Below are 18,098 nucleotides of genomic sequence, written 5' to 3'. Positions count from 1 at the left end.
ATGCGTGCGTGCGTACGAATCTCTTACGTCGGGTAGAGGGTTACGGCGTAGGCTTCGAACACATGAGACACCCACGCACTCACCAACTCCGCTGCCAACACCCTCAGAGAGGAGTCGTCCGCTGTGGGTCTTTCCCGAGCCTTTGCATGGCCGTACTTCGCCTCCCTCGCCCACGACAGGAGTCGCCGTTGGAGTCTGCGCAGGATGCTATCGCCCGAGGTGCCACGGCGCGTTTCCTCTTCTCTCTGCTCTCGACGCAGGTGCGCCATCACGTCGCGCTGGTAGGGCGCCAGAAGCTCAGCGATTTGGTTCACGTACGCCCTCCACGCCAGCGGCACCGTGGCGGAGGTCGAATCCAACATCGCGCCATCTTGCAGGGCCGTCTGCCGCTGGGCAACAGCATCAGCGCAGTTGCTGACATGCTCCATTACCCACGCTGGCAATTGTGCCTCTCCAGCTAAGGCTGGAGATCTCCGTGGTAACCGAGCAGAGAGAGCGATGGCCATTGCCAGCCCTGTTTGCTGATGCGCCACCACCACCGAGGCCATCCGCTCCATGAAGGCAACGAAGGTGTCCAGAGACATCACGCCTGGCACGCCTGCCGACGCTGGTGTGTCACGCGCAGGGTTTCGCAGAACGCGAGTCAAGTACGCTGTAGCGCGTGACTTAAGGTCTTCCAGCGGTGACCCAGCACCCACATTGACTGCCTCACCGCTGCCGCCATCACAGACATTGCTTCCACCGGCGGCTGTGATACCAGCCGAATGCGGTGAGTCAGGCGAGATGATCTTCGCACGCAAAGAGCAGTGCAACCATTGATGAAGCTCATCAAGTTGGTGGGCGGACAGGAGATAAACGCCGCGTGTAATGTGGCATGCGTCGACGTCCCCTGTTCTCTTCTCCCTGCCATCGTGATTGCTCCCATCCACGTCGTGTTCTTGCTCAAGATCGAAAGCACTCGCACTGCTGCTGCTCCTGCTGCCAGATTGGGTGCTCTCGGCGCTGCGCTGGAGGTCCACGAAGGCTGCGAGGAGCTGCAGCGCTAGGAGCTTCACTGAGATTTGGAGGCGGCGGCACAGCCGAGACGCGCCCGCTGCACCACTTCCTGCCCCACCACACTCGGCGCGGCGTAGGTGCTCTTCTACCACCGCCATTACACACAGAAGCACTTCGCATGTGGGAATCTCTTCCGCCGCGCGGTAGTCGACGGGCGGTACAACAGCTGCACTCTTTGATTGGGCGTTCCAGCGCGCAGCTTCAGCAGCGAGTTCAGCAAAGGACATGCGACTCTGCCGATGCAGCAGGGCGAATATGTCCATCCACTGAAAAAGCAGAGGCCGCGTCGGGGCGCTTGGAGCTTCAGCGCTTGCAGTGTCCTGGCCGTCCGCGCTTTCCACAGGTGCCATGTTTACCCCCAAGTGACCTGGGGTGGTGGGCGGGAGACGCAGCGGCGGGCACGGGCAAGCGCACCGCGCCACTGCGTACAGGCCGTACGGCTGCATGCGTCTTCTTACCCAGCTTTGCTCTATCAGGTGCTCTACTGTCTGCGCGGACGCAGTGTCGCCGTTCATGACAATAGGCAGCTTCGGGCTTGAAGTGCTATGAAAGACGGTAGACTTTGCGGCCCCTGATGCCGGCACTGCAGCCATCACGCCATTCGCTTCGCCCACCGCTTCCGCCTCCAACTCTTTTGCCCTCGTTGGCGCAGACGTTGCGGGGTAGGTGGCAGCCAGTACGGCTTCGGTAGAGAAGCTAACGCTCAGCACACGCAGCGGGTCTGCCGGCTGCGCTGCGAGGATTTGTGCCGTGGAGTCGACGAGGCGAGTATGTACCCACACATTGAGCGAAGCTGCAGCGGTGCTGCCTGGGCTTGACCTGGCATCATTGTTGTTGCCAGCGCTGCGGTGCACACTACCGCCTCGGCATTGTACATCACGGTGGGCGGAGAGGACTGGCCTCGGCATGCGTGCGTGCCAGACGAGTGTAGTTCACTAAGTTAGCAAGCGAAACCATGCGTGAAGAATACAGTTTGTGTGTGTGTGTGTGTGTGGGGGTTGGAGCGTACGGGGAATAGAACGCGAGAGATGAGAGTGGTGGCGGATATGAAAAGTTGATCAGCGGTATTCAGAGACTCCTCTCTGCCCAACACGCTCAGATAAGCCGGGAGTGCTACAGCGTAATCCGTACCGTCCATGATGCGGCCCGCACGTCTCGAGCTACCCGATGTGCACCTAAAGCCACCCGTGCACACCAAAATAAAAAGGTCTGTTCGGGATGCAGCCCCCCCCCCGACCCACTCCCTGCGCCTCCCATCACTTCTTCTATCCTGGACACACACACACACACATCGCCGCCACATGGCATTTTCGTGTTCTCTGGAGCCCACGACGATACCCCCGTTTCCCCACATACGCGCCCCCCTCTTCCCTTTGCCTCGCTGGGCCGCCCATGAGCCCCCTCCCGCACACAAAAGAGGGGAGGTCACATGAACCACCCTTTACCGCCGCGAATGGCCTTGACGCTGCCAAAGCGAGGCAGGCCATGCTCCGTGAGGGTGCTGAACTTCACCGTCGCGTAGAGCCCTGTGAGGGAGGCCATCTTTGAGGGGCTCGCGCACGAAGCCTCCTCACACGATGCATTGGCTGCCAACTTCCTTTTGGTGCGCCTCGTCATGGTGACGCAGGCGGCGCCGCTGTCGTCTCTCGTGTCGCGCCCCGCGCTGAGGAGGTGCTGCAGCAGCCTCTTCTGTTGATCGAGGGCCAGCTTAGGCAGGGAAACGTTAAAGACGAGTCCGTTCTCGGCCAAGCACTGAAGCCCGTAGAAGCAGACGGCCGAGTCGGCGCGGGGAGAGGCGGTACTCCCCGTCATCTTTTTCCCATGCCGTGGGGTGGCGAGGGCTGGCCTAGTCGCCCCGCCGTCGCTGCTGACTGCTATGTTGGTGCTCGATTTTATGAAGTACCCGAGAGCACGAGCTTGGGAGCGCGACATGGACACCAGCCCCCGTGTTCGGAGGTTTGTCGATGGCTCTTTCAGCAGCGGGCGAAGGATTGGGTACTCGCGATCGTGGTATGTGAGTACCTTGACAGCCGTCACTGAGCGCTGCGGCAGCTTTGTGCTCTGCAAGACCGCCCGCCGGCCCACAGCCGCGACATCCAACACGTCCAGCTCAGCATCGGTGAGGCCGGCCTCAGAGGGAGAGACGGCCTGCACTGGTTCGATACGAGGAGTATCTCCCCTGTACGCGCGCACCATCAGAGGGGTGACGGAGCCTAATGCAGTGCCGCTGTTCAGAGAGAGGAGCAGGGCCGCGTGGATGCGAGTTCTGTGGCCGCTTGCTTCACTTCCACCAACTTTTGACCGACGCTGATGCCGCCTTCCACGAGCCGCCCCCGTCTCCGTGGCTCGCAGCAGCGGGGCGACCAGCGCCGCTAACGTGCCTTTCATCTTCTCCTTGAAGTCGTACGTGTTCACCGGGGCGCGAACGACGGCGCCTTCGTAGCCCTCGTCGAGGTACACAGGTAGCAATCGCTGCGTGGTGTCCTCGAGAGACCTCACGAGCTGATACGGAATGCGACACACAAAGCGTCCGCCGTGATATTCGATGAATCCGTAGGATGGTGGCTTCATCTGCCCTGCTGTGGCTGTGCGACTTCGATGATCGCCTACGCCGCGCCTCTTCCCTGCGCTAAACATGCGCACCAATGTGGGGCAGAAGTGCTGCCGCAGCACAGGCGACTCTACGCCGCGTGACAGCAGCTCGAAAAGGTAATTCATTGTGCGGAGTCTCTGTGAGAAGGGCGTCACATTGGGAACGATGCGCAGCTGCTCCACATCGCTGACTCGCAGCGCGTTCAAAGCGCCTCTTCGGACGCGCTGCACTTCCGCCAGCACTGGATGAAGGACACCACTCTCCATCGCGGAGGATTTGGTGGAGGCGTGAAGATGTGACGCTGCCGAGATGTCGATGGATGCGGTGCGTGTGAGGGGGGCTAGTGGGTCCGCGCAGGGACTGTAGGAGGGAACATCGAAGACGCAGAGGCGAGGTAGAGCGGGAACATACTGCAGGACGCTTTCCTCGTTTGTGTAGCGGCTGGTGGGTCGGCGAAGTCTATGGACGAGCGCAGAGACAGCGAGAAAGCCGGTGTGGATGGGGCCCGCTGTGGCTGGCAGGGGACGGGCTCCGTTGGCATTCGAAGGCGCCAGCGCAGCTCTCTCTGGCCTCTGCCTCCCGCCACCTGTCGCCTCCGCTTGAGGTTTCAGAGCTGCGCGTGAGGCTTCCATGTCGGTTCGGTGCAGGTATAGCTCCCCATCCACGATGAGAGCGGGGTCACCGCAGAGAGCCCGCAGAAGCCGCAGCTCTTCTTCAATCCAGAAGAGACCGTGGACGGGCCGCCCGTTGCGTGAGTAGCACGTCATCAACGGCGACGACTCGCCTGTGGCAGTGCTCGTCTTCTTGGCCTTGGTGGACGCCTGCTTCGACGATGGCAGCGCTGCTAGGGTCGTGGGAGGGACATAGGAGATGAGACGTATACCGTCGTGCTTGGGGGAGATGAAGAATGGGGCGTCGAAACTGCCACTGAACCATTTGAGCTCATCCGACTCGCTCGACTTACCCGTGCGGCTGCCGGCACTCGAAGTCGCGCTCGACATGGGCGTAGCAGCGGTATTGGCGGCGCCATCCAGCCCAGCGGCCTGCAGGCGATGATTCAGCAGGTCGAGGGTACTGAGGGTCATCGGCACAAACGGAAGCCCATTCGACAGCCGGCGGCATGGGTGCAGCATGGCTGCAGGCACAGCGCGATTTTTCGATGAGAGGAACAGAGGGAAGCGCGCGCGTGCACACAGAAACAAGCGGGTCTCTCTCTCTCTGTATATATATATGTGTGTGTGTGTGTGGGGGGCGTGTGAGATGGGTACGATGAGCGGCACTCCTCACCACAACTCGCTCGTCTACGCGTAAGTGTGTGAGGATGTACACATGAATCTATATATGCGCATGTGGCGGTGTATCGGTGTGGGTGCGTATCTACGCAGATGCCAGTTGCGGGCTCACCTGTGCTCCTGCGCCACAGCTCGCTGATACGTCTTTCCCCCATAGGAGGTTGGAGGTGCACAGAGGCGCAGAATCAGAGAGAGAGAGGGGACAGGAGAGGAGAGAAGCTATGAACAGTGCTGCCGCGCGTGGGAGCGTGCACGTGCGACTCATCCTCGGCAACGGGGCTCTGGCAACACCGCGCGCTCATGCGAAGCTTTTCGTAACAAGCATCAAGGCGCGCGGCTCTTTTCTGAGCGATGGGAAGGGTAAAGGGACGTCACGAGAGCAGAGACTCCTGACGGCAACTCTGCGACGGTTACTTTCGCTGTTTGGCCTGCTGCCTTCAGACCCCTTTCATGCCGTGCACACACGCGCGCGCGCGCACACACACACACACCTATCCACTGGAAAGCCTCGCGTGCATCCTCACTACTGCGCCGCCGAGCCTTTCCTCACAGGCGGGCTCACATCTGCAGTAATGAGAGAGGTGAAAACCGAAATCCACCAAGATGGCCCACCACACGCTCGGACCAGGAGGGGGGAGGGTGAGGAGGGAGGCGGTTGCCCTTCCTGTCCAGTTAGCGAGAGGAAGAGTTGCTCTGCTGCAGTGTCGCCATAAACAGAGCTGCGACCTCGCGCCTGTCCATCGTCGACGGAACACCGGATCTGCTCATGGGGGCAACCCTCTGCGGTGCGGCCAACCATGCGGACGGTGGCGAAGACCTACTTGCTTGCGCCACCCGATCCTTGTGCTGCGGCGCGCTGCAGAGGTTGCTGTTGGACGGCTCCGGCGGACCACTCTCTCTATCCTGGGAACAAGCCGACGAATGGGCTGACATCTCTACCGCCAGGAAACGCTCTGGGCACAACCCCTGCTGTGGCGCCTGCCGTGTACGGTGAGGCTCATTCGGCGCACAGCCCAGGTTCACCTCCCTGTGAACGGAAGCGGCTGCGACGGCGGGGGGGCACACAGATGTCTGTCCCCCCTCGTCCAGGTCCACCATCTCTTGCACCGACCCTTGTGCACACTTTTGCCGCAGATCTCGCACCTCTCTACGCAGGAGGACGACTTCGCGTTGATAGCGGTCCCGCTCCGCAGTGACGCGCGCGAGCTGCTCTTCTAGGTCATCGCGGTCGAGCGCACAGGTATGGCTTGCACAGTGCCGCGGCGCTTGCGGTGCTGCATCGACGGAGCCGCGCTCGTGAGGCAACGATGCGCTGACTTGGAGGGTGCTCCCAGTTAGCGGGTCTCGGCCGTTAGTGCTGTGCACGGGTCCGAAGGATACCGACGCATGTGCTATGTCAGGGGACGAGGGCACGGGGAGGTCGCCCGGGGTCTCTGCGAGGCGGTGCTCATGCGGTAGGGCTCGACGAGGACATGTTGGGCTATCTGACGCACCTCCCACCACTCCACTAGCGACTGCAGGGACGGTGGCGGTGGATGAAGCTGCCACCAACGACTGCAACGGGTGACCGCGGTCGGACGCTTCGCGAGAAGGCAGGTGGCGGTGACGCTGGGGGGTGGAGGAATGTGCGTGCAGGGGTGCCGTTCTCTCTTGCAGTGCAGAAGAATCGCACATGTCGGTGGTGTCGCGAGCGGATAGTGTTGTGCGTTGGTGCACGCTTGCCGGGCGGCTGCTCTGCCTACTGCCACAGCGCACTTCCTGGCGGTGCTCGCTGACAGAGGCCACAGTACTGCGATCCAGTGAGGCGACGGACGATGTGTCCGGCACAGAGGGCGGTGCCGCTGTAGAGCTGCGGACACTGCTTGGCGGCGCCGTTGTGGGCAAGTCGTCCTCTTCAACGCTGGAGGGGAGCATATGATGGAGTGTGGTGAGCAGACGCTTGCGCAGGAGCAGGGGGTTGCCGGATAGGAAGACGGCGCACAAAAGGGAGAGAGACTTGATGGAGGCGACGTCTGCTACCTCTCGCAAGAGATTCGCCTCTGCGTGAAGCGTGCGCAGCCGAGTGCAGTGCTCGATCCCCATCAGGGAGGTAAGTCGATTGCTCCGCACGTCGAGGTACGTGAGTTGCGCCGTCACGTTGGGGACCCCGCGGAGGTCCTCCAAATCATTGAAGGAAACGTTGAGGGAGGTGAGGAACTGCAACGGCAGAAGGGCGGCATTCTGCAGCGAGGCGAGGCTATTATGCGACGCGTCGAGTACCTGCAGCGTCAGCGGCAGCCCACCGCCGAGGGAGCGAAGGCCATTGTGCGAAATGTTCAGCACCGTCAAATGTGTCAGCCCTTCTAGTCCACGGATGGTGTACAGCGAGTTGTGCGAGAGATCTAGTTGACGCACCTGAAGAAGGATGCGCAGGTGCTCGTCCGTGTTGGCGAACTCGGCGGGGTTGAAGGACTGCAGCCCACGGCGTCGAAGATCCACCTCCATACTTGACAAGCAGACGCAGGCATGCAGCCAAGGGGCGGGGAGGGAGGGGGAACACGCCCTCGACGCGCGAGAGGAGGAGGACCAAGAAAGAGAGAGAGAAAGATATCGGTGGTAATGGAGGAAGCACGACTGAGGGGATCGACTGAGCACCGGCGGGACGTTGAGACAGGTCAGGTATGGACTGGGAGGGGGAAAGGAGGGGGTGGAGACGGTGGTTTTGTTGACATGGAGAGACGCTGGTGCCCCAAAGCGAATGAGAGCTAGGAAGAGAGAGGCTCGTGTGCGTATGTAGGGAGGGGTGTGTTGTTGTGTGGTGGTCGGTCGGTGAATGGGTGGGAGGGGACAATGAGCAAGGGTGAAGATGCTGTGCACGCACACGATGCACTCGATACAGCTAGCCGCAAAGGAGGCGGAGGGGAGGGGGGGCAGCTGGTCTCACTCAGCCACACTTGCACCATACACACACCACAAAGACATGAAGTCAAGGTTGCGAGAGAGAGAGAGAGGAGAGCCGTCTATACAACGAAGAGAAAAAAGGTGCGCCTTGCGTGTGTGTGCGTGCCGTTTAGGGTTTCCTCCAATTCTTTTGGTGTGCGCTTTAGCGGACGACCGATGGAATGGAGAGGGGAGTCGGGTAGGGGCGGACAGAGAGAGAGGGCGGGGCGGAAAAGTGGACGAGAACTGTGTGCGTGTGTCGCACCGCAGGCGTGAGCGCGAGGGAAAGGCAAAAGCGATGCATCGAGACAGTAGACAGGGAGCTGCAGGAGCCGAGGACGTCGAGCAGAGACCCCCCAAACCATGACTTGGTCTGCCCTTCGCGAAAAGGAAAGGCCAAGAACCAGTGAGTGAGAGCGTGAGAGAGTGCGAGAGGTGCCGCACACATACCCTCTCGGCCCCCCTTTCCCCTCTTCCCCCTTCGCAGAGGGCGCTCGCCGTTTTACTTTGGCTCCGAACGTTTTGTTGACGTGGGTGAAAGCGAAAAGAGAGCGCGAGAGCTGTGAAGGAAACAGAGAGAGAGAGGCCTCAACACACCACACACACACACACACACGCATACACACGGACATGCAATACACCAGCGACGAACCAACGAAGCCAAACGGAGTCCCTCCACTACATCTTAACCGGCAATATGTACGCGCGCGTGTAGTCTTTGTGCCTACGCATCCTCAGTCCAAGCCGTCGTCGAGGTCCTCTTCGTCCTCGTCGCCACCACCATCATAGCTTGGCGCGTTGGGGTTATTGGAGGAGTCCGCGCTATTCGCCATGGCGGCGTCCGACAGCTCTTCGCTTGGCACCTGGATGAGATGCACCACCGCACTGCTCTGCACGTTATTCTTCTCTTCCTTGAGCACAACGTTGAAGTACTGAGGGTATCGAACCACGAAGAAGTACACACCACCGTACCGGCGCCGAATGACCTCCTGAGCGCCGAAGGGGAGGCTCGTGTGGATGGTGGACGCTGCGCGCGGACCGCGCTGCTGAAGGATCTCTGCAATGAGCCGGAGGAGGTCGCCATCGTTGAAGTTCCGCCGGATCACCCCGCGCGGCACAGGCTGATCCGGCCGACAGACACACCACATACCCGCGCTCTGGTACTCGAACTGAATGAAGTACTGCGGATAGTTGCTGAAGAAGCTTCGAATGCGCTTGGGCAGGTACATCAACAGCTCCTCTGGGACGTTGCGCTTGAGAAATACTCTGAGGCTCACGAAGCCGCGACGGGGCAGATGCTTGCTTAGCTCCTTCGCTAGATTCTCTGGGTCGTGGAGCGGGTGAGAAGGGTTGTCACGGAAGGCGATCTTGCGTCGCAGAGACCGAATGCGCCCCTTATCGCGAGCATCAAGGGCTATGCGCAGCTGCTCCTCCAGCGGCAGTTTCGCACGCTGAGTTCGAACTCGATAACGCATCCGCATCACCACTGTCGGCGTCTCTGGAGGAACGAAGAAGACTGGCTTGTGAGCGGCAAAGAATCCTTCTAGCCCGCCGTAGTAACTGCTGAGTTCCGCGCTCACCTCAGAGGTCAGCTGACCTCTGACAACATCGATGTCGACCTGCCTGTCGCCCGGCACCAGGCTCATCAGCAACTGAAAAATTTTCGGCGTTGGCGTCGATTGCGCTTCGAGGCCGGAGTACCCGGGCTTCCGCAGCAGCACCGCGGCCTCGGTAGCCAACTGCGGTGACAACGGTGCCTCTGCCGCACCGACACCCGCTATGGGCACATGCCGTACCGCGAATGCAAAGCGGTGCTGCATCTGAGCGAAGTAAGTGATGGCAGCGGGCCCTTGAAAAGGAAGCTGTGCCGCTACATCCGGCCCAACTCGGCGCAGCAGCTCTGGCAGCGGCATCCACTTGTCGTAGATGCCCTCAAAGGCGGCCTCTAGTGTCGCGACAAGAGCCACGTTGGGGCGGTAGCGGGCGAATAGTTTCTCTGACACTTCACTCCCACTCAGCGAGAGATAGCCGAAGCTGCCAAACAGGCGCACGTAGCGCTCGCCGGCGATGGTCACCAGCTCCAAAGGCTTGACATTAAGGTACACCTCAAGATGCTCCACGGTGTAGCCGGGCATGTTCGCCAGCACCTCCTTCACAGGAACAAAAAAAGGTGGGATGTGCGAGACGAAATCCCGCAGCGCGATCACGGCGCCGTTTGCGCTGGAGTGCATTCCGTCCACGGCGAGCGCCGACGGGGTCGCATCAAAGTCCGGCGGCGGATTCGGTATCTCATGCAAATCGACATCAAAGAAGAAGTCCACCGGGCCCACTGCCTTTGAGGTGGACCAAACGGGTGCCGGGACGGTGGTGTTCTTCTCATCGTATGATGAATGGGAGGGCGTCTGCACAGCCGCGCCGATCGCGCCGTCACCCTGGGCGTTAGACTGGACAACGGCGATTCGCCTCTCTTTCGCGGCAGTGCAGCTGCTGCTTTCATTGGCCCTGTCAGCGTCGCCGCTCATGCTTGCTGCCGTGGGGGTCCCGTTAGCCGACGCGGGTGCGTGACTTGGCAGCGTTCCCTTTGCGTAGTACACCCCCGTTGCGTTCAGCGATATGCCAAGCTCATGGGCGCACTTCTGCAGCACATGCGTCATGGACTTGTGCGGTTTCACGTGACTTCGACGCACATGCAACGGTAGCGCTGCATACAAGTCACTTACTGGCAGCCATGTCTTGTCCACTTGCCTCTCAAGAGCCGCGCGAATCTCGGCGAGGAGGGCTCCATTCACCGGAGTGTTAGAGGTGCCCGCTGCGTCATGTGTAGCGACAGCTGCGACGGATTCACGTGACCCTTCAGCGGCAGCGGGGGCCGATACCCCCTCTTCCCTCCCCGAGGAAGAGGCGGAGGTGGAGAGGGCTCTGCGCCCTGGCGCAGCATCAGCGAGGTGAGCGGTGGCGAGGCAACGGAGCGCGCTGGCGGCAGCGGCAACCAGCGTTGATGTCGGGAAGCAGCGAGCGGAGCACTTCGCTATCCGCAAAGCCAAGAGTGTGGAAGCGCACAACACACCGCCAACGGAGCAGCAAGGCGGGAGGGGGGAGTCGCAGGGGGCTTTTGTGCAGACATGTGGCGCTCCACGTTTCGGGCTGGAGCCTCCCACGACGCCCGCGACTTGGCGCAAGGGCCGGACGCCGCCTAGAGGGCCGGCACGGGGAAGTCGGCGATGCCTTTCCGAGGCGTGCTGCATCACACCAACACCCGCGTACATGCCCCTCATGCATCTTTTCTTCATCCTATGCTCTAAGGTGACCGTGCCCGGGTGCGCTAACGTGTGAAGAGAGGAGGGAGGGGCGGAATTCCGGCGCGCACAGCACTCTCGCTCGGCCGTCTCGAGATGTTAAATGCCTCAGTCGCAGGCGCACCATTCGAGTGAAATGCCATCAGCCAAAGCGATGGGGGGGAGACCGACGAGTAAAGGGCGAGTCAGTTGATGGGTTGTGGCCCACGAGGTGGAGTGGGGTGTAGGCAGGAGGAGGAAGACAGAGGCGCAGATTCAGGGCCTTCGCAAAGCGGGAGAGCGGGAGCGGCGGAGGGGTGTGGGTGGGCCGGGTAGGGAGCTGAGGAGGGCATCTGCATCTTCCCGCCACGCATGGGAGAGGGTGCGGCGGACTTGGGTGGATCGAAGAGGGCAAGGAGGAAAGAACGGCGCACGCCCTTCCACCCGAGAACACTTGTGCTACGGACACCTGTGCACACCCCTGCGGTTCACACTTCTACGCTTCTCACTTCCACAAAGGAACATGAGCAAGCGTGACAGTGAAAGCAAGGGAGGAGGCGCTGGCGAGGGGCTGCCGCACGCGGGCGCACCTCTGCAGAGCAAGTGGGAGGAAACAGATGCAAAGATATGCGCGGCGGTGAACCGAGACAGGCGGGTCAGGGCGGGGGAGGGGGAGATGGAGGCCTGCTGCGCTAGCTGTTCGCGGCCCCTGACGCTGCTGCCGCAGCAATGGGACGAGCATCCACGAGGAAGATGGAGTGCCGCGCGCCAGCCTCAACGGCACGGATCGCGACGACTTCGTAAAGCGCCTCCGCTGCTGACGTGGAGGACTGTGGCATCTTCGCCGCCGCAGAGCGGTTATGGTGTGCAGGCGGAGCAGCCGCATTTCTCAGCGACCGCTGCACCGACGTAGCGGTGCGCAGTACATTCCCATCTTGCAGCACAACCCGTGGCGCTACTACGATGACATCTTCAGAAGCATCGACGGCCTGCAGCGCCGGTGCACCGAGCTGCCCGTGCAAGTTGTCGCCGAAACCAAAGACGGCGGATGCCTCGCCATCCGCCGTCTTCCCGTCCAAGGATGCGGCATCCGCTGAGGAGCGCCGTGCAGTGCGGCTGGCCCTTTCTGTGTGTGTCAAGATGAGGTAGTGTGAGCGGCCCACTACTGCCTGCACCTTCGCTTGACCTCCAGCGGCTATGCGGCCGCCCAGGCAAGCCAGATTCGTCCAGCTGCGCGTGAAGCTGTCTTCGATGCCGAGCCCCAGGTTGCCGCTGCCCATGATTTGCAGCAGTGGCGCGTGAGCGGAGGAAGTAACAAAGGGTGATGCAGCCACAGATACCTCATCGTCACGGGCTGGTGCCACTGTTGTTGCGGGTACTGAAGGCCTGCGGGACGCCATGTAGCGCAGCAGGCTCTCCTCTCCGGCATGTATCCCTCCACACGATCCACGGAGCACCGACGTACGCACATCGTGATAGCTGTTGAATGCGTCTTGCATGTCAGCAAAAATGTCCCGTGGGTGAGAGGCAGCTGAGTCCTCGATGTCAGAGCAGTAGTAACAGCCCCAGTGCAGGACCACCTGCTGTTCTTGACCCTCGCCGTGACGTCGCCGCAGCGTCACAGCGGAGTGGTGATGCATTGCCTGCAGCTTTACCACCTCCCATCCACCCGCGACACCGCTGCAAGTCCCGAGGACGGAGGCGATGGGAGGAAGGCCCGCGCAGTCCGTTGCAAGGTATCCATGGCACGGCCAGATTAGGTCCTCTGCCCGCCCGCTGACTATGCAAGCTTGGCGAAGCAGTGCTGCGCCCACCTCCTCTGCACAGGTCGCAGAGAGCGTGACCGCGCTTTCTTCCAGATGGCTCACACCCTCCACAGCCTCGAAGAAAGCCGAGTTGAAGGGGGGACGCCGCTGCTTGACGGTGGCCGCAGCCTTCCACTTGAATTTGTAGGTGGCATCCGCCGAGCTATGCTGACCGTCGTCGTCGCCGCCGTGCGTCCCTTGCTGCTGCTTGGCTGAGCGCAGTGCGCGCTCCTGCCGCTGAGCCTTGGCTTGCAGCACCGCCCAGGCGTCGCCGTCATAGCCAAGTTCGCCAAAGTCCCCTCGGCCGCATGCCGTCAGTAAGGACGGATAGTACAGAAGCTTGCCGCTCTCATGGGCGTTGATAGGCGGCTGCTGCGTATCGGCGCTCGACGGTGATGCCGTGCGCAGGATAACCGCGTCACTCCAGGCGAGAAGAGTGTGGTCGGTGCCGCAGCTGATGTGCGTGAGGCGGCCGTAGAGCAACCGCATGTGCCGACCACTTTGATTGGAGTGCTGCGCGCTCGGTAAAGATGACATTATCGGCATAGTCGAACGCGCTGTTTCTGAGGTGTGGACTGCGTCGCCGTCAGCAGTCCTCAGGGGAAGCGCCGCACAGAGTCGGGTCCATGTAAATACGTTGTCCGTGTGCCCAAGACCAAGCTGGCCGCAGTTGTTCCTGCCGGTCACGTAAACGCCTGCCGTTGAGTATACAAAAGAGTGATGAGCACCGCAGTGGACAGAGATGATGGTGACGGGCACGTCGGCTTCCGCCCTGTCGACACCTGAAAATGCAGCGAAGGGGATTCGCAGAGGCCGATCAACGTGGGTCGGCACTGCCGCTGCCGTCGGACTTGCCTCGCCGAGAGCGCCATCCCATGCGGTGGCTTTGGTTGTGGCAGTGGATGGCCGACCCAGTCCGAGCTGGCCATCCTCATGCAGCCCCCAGCCGTACAGTCCCATGCTCGTCAGCACCAATGTGTGATACGCTCCACAGGCAACCTGACGAACCTCTCCTACCGTGTCGGCAGCAGCGAAGCTAGGCAGGAAGTCCTCTATAAGCGCGACCTCGCTCATGGTCGACGGGGCGTCCCGCCCAATGCCGAGTCGGCCGTCATGTCCACAGCCGCAGACGGCAATCGCTGTGTAAACGGGCCCTGCCGCCATGGTGGAGGCCGAGGTCGTGCCGTTGGTTGGCATATCCATGCCGCGTGGAGGTGTGTGTGTGTGTGACTTGATGTGTGCAGGCCTCCCGTAGAGAGAGAGGGAGAGAGAGAGGGACGGAGAGATAGCGCAGTCTCCAAGTTGTATCCTGCTTTCGGAAGCGTGGTCGATTGGTGGTGGCGGAAGCATGCGCTGCGAGTACTGGGGCACCGACTCATGCGCTCACTGTCTCTCAAGATCAGCTGTGCGTCGACAATCAACTCGTGCCTAAGAAGAGAGAGGGGTGGGTGGGCGGACACTAGCAGGGGGAGGACCGGGGTGGTTCAGAGGGGAGACAGGGCGAGAGTGACGACGCAGCGCACTGCTACTTGCCACACCCACGCAACAAGCGAACATATATATATATGTGTGTGTGGGCCAAGACGCGTTTGATCAAGTCGCAGCTCTGCAAATCTTGTTGCTTCCGCTTTGGCTGGTGTAATCTCCCCCCGTGCACGAGCCTTATGCGTGCAGAGAGACGTAAACGATGTCGCACATAAACGAGGAAGGGAGGGCCGTTAGTGATGGGGAGCGTGCGGTAACGCGGACACGAAAGGGGTGGCTGAGGGAGGAGAGAGCCGTTACTCGGATCCACTTAACGGGCGAAAGGGAAGCAAGAAAAAAAACCGCACGTGCATTAGAGACAGACCGCATGTGCGTTGGGGGATGGGGACGCCGTGACCCGACAAGAGTGAGGAAAAAAAGAGGGGTCAAAAAGCGGTACTGCCTCCGGGGCCGTCACGCGCGCTGCGCATCGAGACCAGCGCGCCGCCGCCGCCACCCGCTCGCTCTCAACAGAGTGTTACCCCTTTTAGAGGAACAAAACAAAACAAAGAAGGAACTCAGCGGGACGGCCACACAGTCCGTACGGCATACGCGGTGCTTGTCGCTCTTCCGCGCTGATTCGGATAGTGACAGCGTCACTCTGTCCACGCCGTCACCACGCCGTCTTCGGTAGACGTGAAGAGCCACGCAAGCGTGGGGTGCCACGCCACCGCGTACACTGAGCGCTGATGCTTCAGGATCTTCACTGGCACGACCAGCGCGTTCTTGTTGTAGTCGTCATACACCATGCCGTGGAACACGTGCACTTGACCATCCGAGGCGCCCGTGGCGAAGAGCGGGTAGGCTGTCGTTTTTGGATGAAAGGCGACAGAGTTCACAACCCCCTTGTGCGAGCGCATGCGCTTGTACGGCTTGTCGGAGAAGTCCATGTCGAACCACGACGTGTGGCTCGTCGTGTCTCCGACGAGGAAGTTGTCGCCCTCGGGGTGGACGGAGAGACAAGTCGTGACACCGCCTGACGCCTTGAAGCGCCGCTGAAGCCGGTGCGCCATAAGGTTGTAGCACCGCACGGAGTTGGTCGTCGAGAGAAAGAAGAGGGGCTCCCGCGGGTGAAAGCGGCAGTCCGTGACGACCTCAGAAAACTTGCGAAACGGGCAGAACACCTTACGCTTCGAGAGCTGCAGCATAATTGTCTGCCGGTACTTGACGTGGTCCTTTGGGCATAGTGCGCACAGGTAGTCGCCCTTCACATGAAAGCAGAACTTCTTCACCTTCGCGTGCATTGCAATTTTGACCACAATCCCCGCATTCCGCTCCTTTGCGCTGGCGTCGACGAACTCGGCACGCTTCTCGCGCTCCTCGATGTCGTGCAGGTCGGCCGTCGCCTCGTGCGCCGTCTCGTCCGCGTCCAGGGTCGTCTGCGTCACCGCGCGACCGCCGAGTGTGTCGACCGCGCCGAGCGCGTGCGGTGTCTCCCGATGACCTGCCGACACCCCTGGCGCGCGGAGGAAGCGGATTGTGTGATCGTTCACCAGGGTGTGAGCCGCAAAGGTCGGCACAATGAACACGAGGCTGTACTCCACTGCGACAGCGAGGATGTTGAGAGACCTGGAGGGGGAGAACTCGACCTGCTGCACCGGCGCCCCCATGTCGTACCGCTTCATGAGACGTCCTGTCTGCACCTCGTAGACGCGCACGAGATGGTCGTCGCAGCCGGTTGCGAGGTACTGCCCGTTCGGGCTCACCGACACGCTACGCACTGTCGCCGTGTGCCCCTTGTAGTGAAAGGAGAGCTTCTCTGGGTACGGCCGCAGGTCCTTCGGGTCCGGCAGCTCCGGCAGCAGCTTCTCAGGGTCCACTACGAGCCGCGTGCGCTGCGCACGCGGGAAGAACGCGAGGTCGAGGCAGCGCTGGTAGCGGTCTTGAATGGTGTGGTGATAGAAAGGAACGTGGCGCAGGGCGTCGAAGCACTGCGGCAGGAAGTGCTCTTTACGGTCAATCTTACGCAGGTGAGCCTGACGCTGCTTCGCCCGCTCACTCGGCAGGTACTCGGGTGGTGGACGGTAACTCTCGAACGTGCCCGGCGGCGGAAGCTTCGGCTTTGGGATGCGGTTGAAGTACTTGAAGTGCGTGTGCGTGTCCATCTCGACATGGCCGTCGTCCCAGAGAAGCTGCTCCTCTTTCTCCGCCTCCTCCTTGGCGGGGTGCAGCTTGCGCTCCGCCTCCTCCTTGCGCAGGCGCCGCACCATCTTCGCAATGACCTTCATGTCGTGCAGTGCAGGCACAAATGCCTTCTTGGACGGGCCGCTGCTGCGGGCGAGCGGGTGGTTGAGCGGATCGAAGACAACGGTGTCTTCCTGCACCTCCGAGTACATGTTGTAGCTCGAGTTCGTTGTGCGGTTGCGCTGCAGGTTGAAGATGAGTTGCAGGTCGGCGTTCGACAGCGTTTTCTTCTCGTCGTGCAACGCGTCGTAGATGGTGCGCATTGCGTTCGGGTCGTCCGTCGCCTCCAGCAGCCGCTCCAGTGCAGATCGCTCCGTCTTCATCAGTTTATGACCCTCGACATCGTAGCCGATGTGGTTCCCGTCCTTGTACCACTCAAGCGGAATATCACCGACGCGATTCAGCGTCGCCTCGTCCTCGCTGCTGTCCGATTCGTCGAGCTGCTGGGTCGTTCCCAGATGCACTACGCGGCCGCTGTCGCCATCACCGTTTATACCGGCAGCGGCGCTCGTGAGCTCCTCGGCGTTTGGAAAGAGGATGACGACATCCTCATCCGCCCTGCCATCCTCACCGTCGGCGTCACTGTCTTGCAGGAGGATGTCGTGAAGTCGCTCGTAGCCGTGCGCGTCATGCTCGCTCTCGGCGGTGTACCCGGCCAGAGCCGCAGTGCCGCCAGAAGGGCTATCGAAGCTGGAGCTGTTCTGGCTGCTCGCGCTTGCACTGACGCTGCTCGTGGCACCTTCCGTGTGCTCCTCCGTGCGCGGGGTGAGGGCGACAGTTTTAGGGGCTGCTACGCTTTGCCTCCGTGAGGGTTTGCCCTTCGGCGACTTGGCGGCGGGCCGGGGAGGGGAGGAGAGCGGGGCGGTCGTGGCGGGGCTGGGCGCACTCGCCGCCGTCTGCCGCGACGGTGGCGACTTGGAGGTGGGCCGACGCTTTGGGGGCATCCGACACGACCGTTTCTCTCACGGTTCGCGTATGTGTGTGCGGACAACGCCTCCGGTACCGACGGCTTGAATGGCCGAGTGTGATGGAGGGAGGCGCTCTTGACGACTGACACGCCAACGTCGAGTACGTGGTGACGAGCACATCCATATGAGCGTGTGAAGCGCAGGAGGGGGTAGTGGTGAGGGGGACGGAGGGGAGGGGGTAAGTGCGCAGCCATAGGGACGGGATTGTGTGTGTGTGTGGGGTGGGAAACAGGGAAAGAGATGCCGAAGTCCCACGCACGTCAGACGCGGGAGGCAAACGGAATCGAAGGACAGACACCCCCCTCTCTCCTCCCCACCGGGAGAGGTGATGCGCTCGCAAGAAGGACCAGAGGGAGGAACGTGACCGTGGCGACGTTCGCGCCCACTTTCGTTCCTTAGCACGACTATTTGTGCGCACAGGCTGCGGCCATGTCGCACACCGACGTGTCTTCGCGCGTTCGAGCACAGAAGGCTATCCCCCC

General features: G+C 61.4%; 6 protein-coding genes across 6 annotated transcripts; all 6 read right to left on the bottom strand.

Moving 5' to 3' along the window:
• Nucleotides 1–23: 23 nt before the first annotated feature.
• Nucleotides 24–1,964, bottom strand: LSCM1_06557 (uncharacterized protein; the record flags this gene model as incomplete). The annotated part of the gene is made up of 1 exon (XM_067323974.1): nucleotides 24–1,964. One exon carries the CDS (start codon nucleotides 1,962–1,964, stop codon nucleotides 24–26), a length of 1,941 nt encoding a protein of 646 aa, XP_067180515.1.
• A 517-nt stretch (nucleotides 1,965–2,481) lies between these two features.
• Nucleotides 2,482–4,782, bottom strand: LSCM1_06556 (uncharacterized protein; the record flags this gene model as incomplete). The annotated part of the gene is made up of 1 exon (XM_067323973.1): nucleotides 2,482–4,782. One exon carries the CDS (start codon nucleotides 4,780–4,782, stop codon nucleotides 2,482–2,484), a length of 2,301 nt encoding a protein of 766 aa, XP_067180514.1.
• An 831-nt stretch (nucleotides 4,783–5,613) lies between these two features.
• On the bottom strand, nucleotides 5,614–7,425 carry LSCM1_06555 (uncharacterized protein; the record flags this gene model as incomplete). Its single annotated transcript, XM_067323972.1, has 1 exon — nucleotides 5,614–7,425. The coding sequence occupies one exon, from the start codon at nucleotides 7,423–7,425 to the stop codon at nucleotides 5,614–5,616; it is 1,812 nt and encodes a 603-aa protein (XP_067180513.1).
• Nucleotides 7,426–8,594: 1,169 nt separating this feature from the next.
• Nucleotides 8,595–11,150, bottom strand: LSCM1_06554 (uncharacterized protein; the record flags this gene model as incomplete). The annotated part of the gene is made up of 1 exon (XM_067323971.1): nucleotides 8,595–11,150. One exon carries the CDS (start codon nucleotides 11,148–11,150, stop codon nucleotides 8,595–8,597), a length of 2,556 nt encoding a protein of 851 aa, XP_067180512.1.
• Nucleotides 11,151–11,827: 677 nt separating this feature from the next.
• On the bottom strand, nucleotides 11,828–14,137 carry LSCM1_06553 (uncharacterized protein; the record flags this gene model as incomplete). The annotated part of the gene is made up of 1 exon (XM_067323970.1): nucleotides 11,828–14,137. One exon carries the CDS (start codon nucleotides 14,135–14,137, stop codon nucleotides 11,828–11,830), a length of 2,310 nt encoding a protein of 769 aa, XP_067180511.1.
• Nucleotides 14,138–15,060: 923 nt separating this feature from the next.
• Nucleotides 15,061–17,592, bottom strand: LSCM1_06552 (uncharacterized protein; the record flags this gene model as incomplete). The annotated part of the gene is made up of 1 exon (XM_067323969.1): nucleotides 15,061–17,592. One exon carries the CDS (start codon nucleotides 17,590–17,592, stop codon nucleotides 15,061–15,063), a length of 2,532 nt encoding a protein of 843 aa, XP_067180510.1.
• Between the last annotated feature and the right edge of the window lie 506 nt (nucleotides 17,593–18,098).

Source organism: Leishmania martiniquensis, chromosome 11, assembly GCF_017916325.1.
Source record: "Leishmania martiniquensis isolate LSCM1 chromosome 11, whole genome shotgun sequence".
Classification (NCBI taxonomy): domain Eukaryota; phylum Euglenozoa; class Kinetoplastea; order Trypanosomatida; family Trypanosomatidae; genus Leishmania; species Leishmania martiniquensis.
Note: the sequence above shows the minus strand (reverse complement) of the source record. Positions and strands in the feature narration are given on the sequence as shown.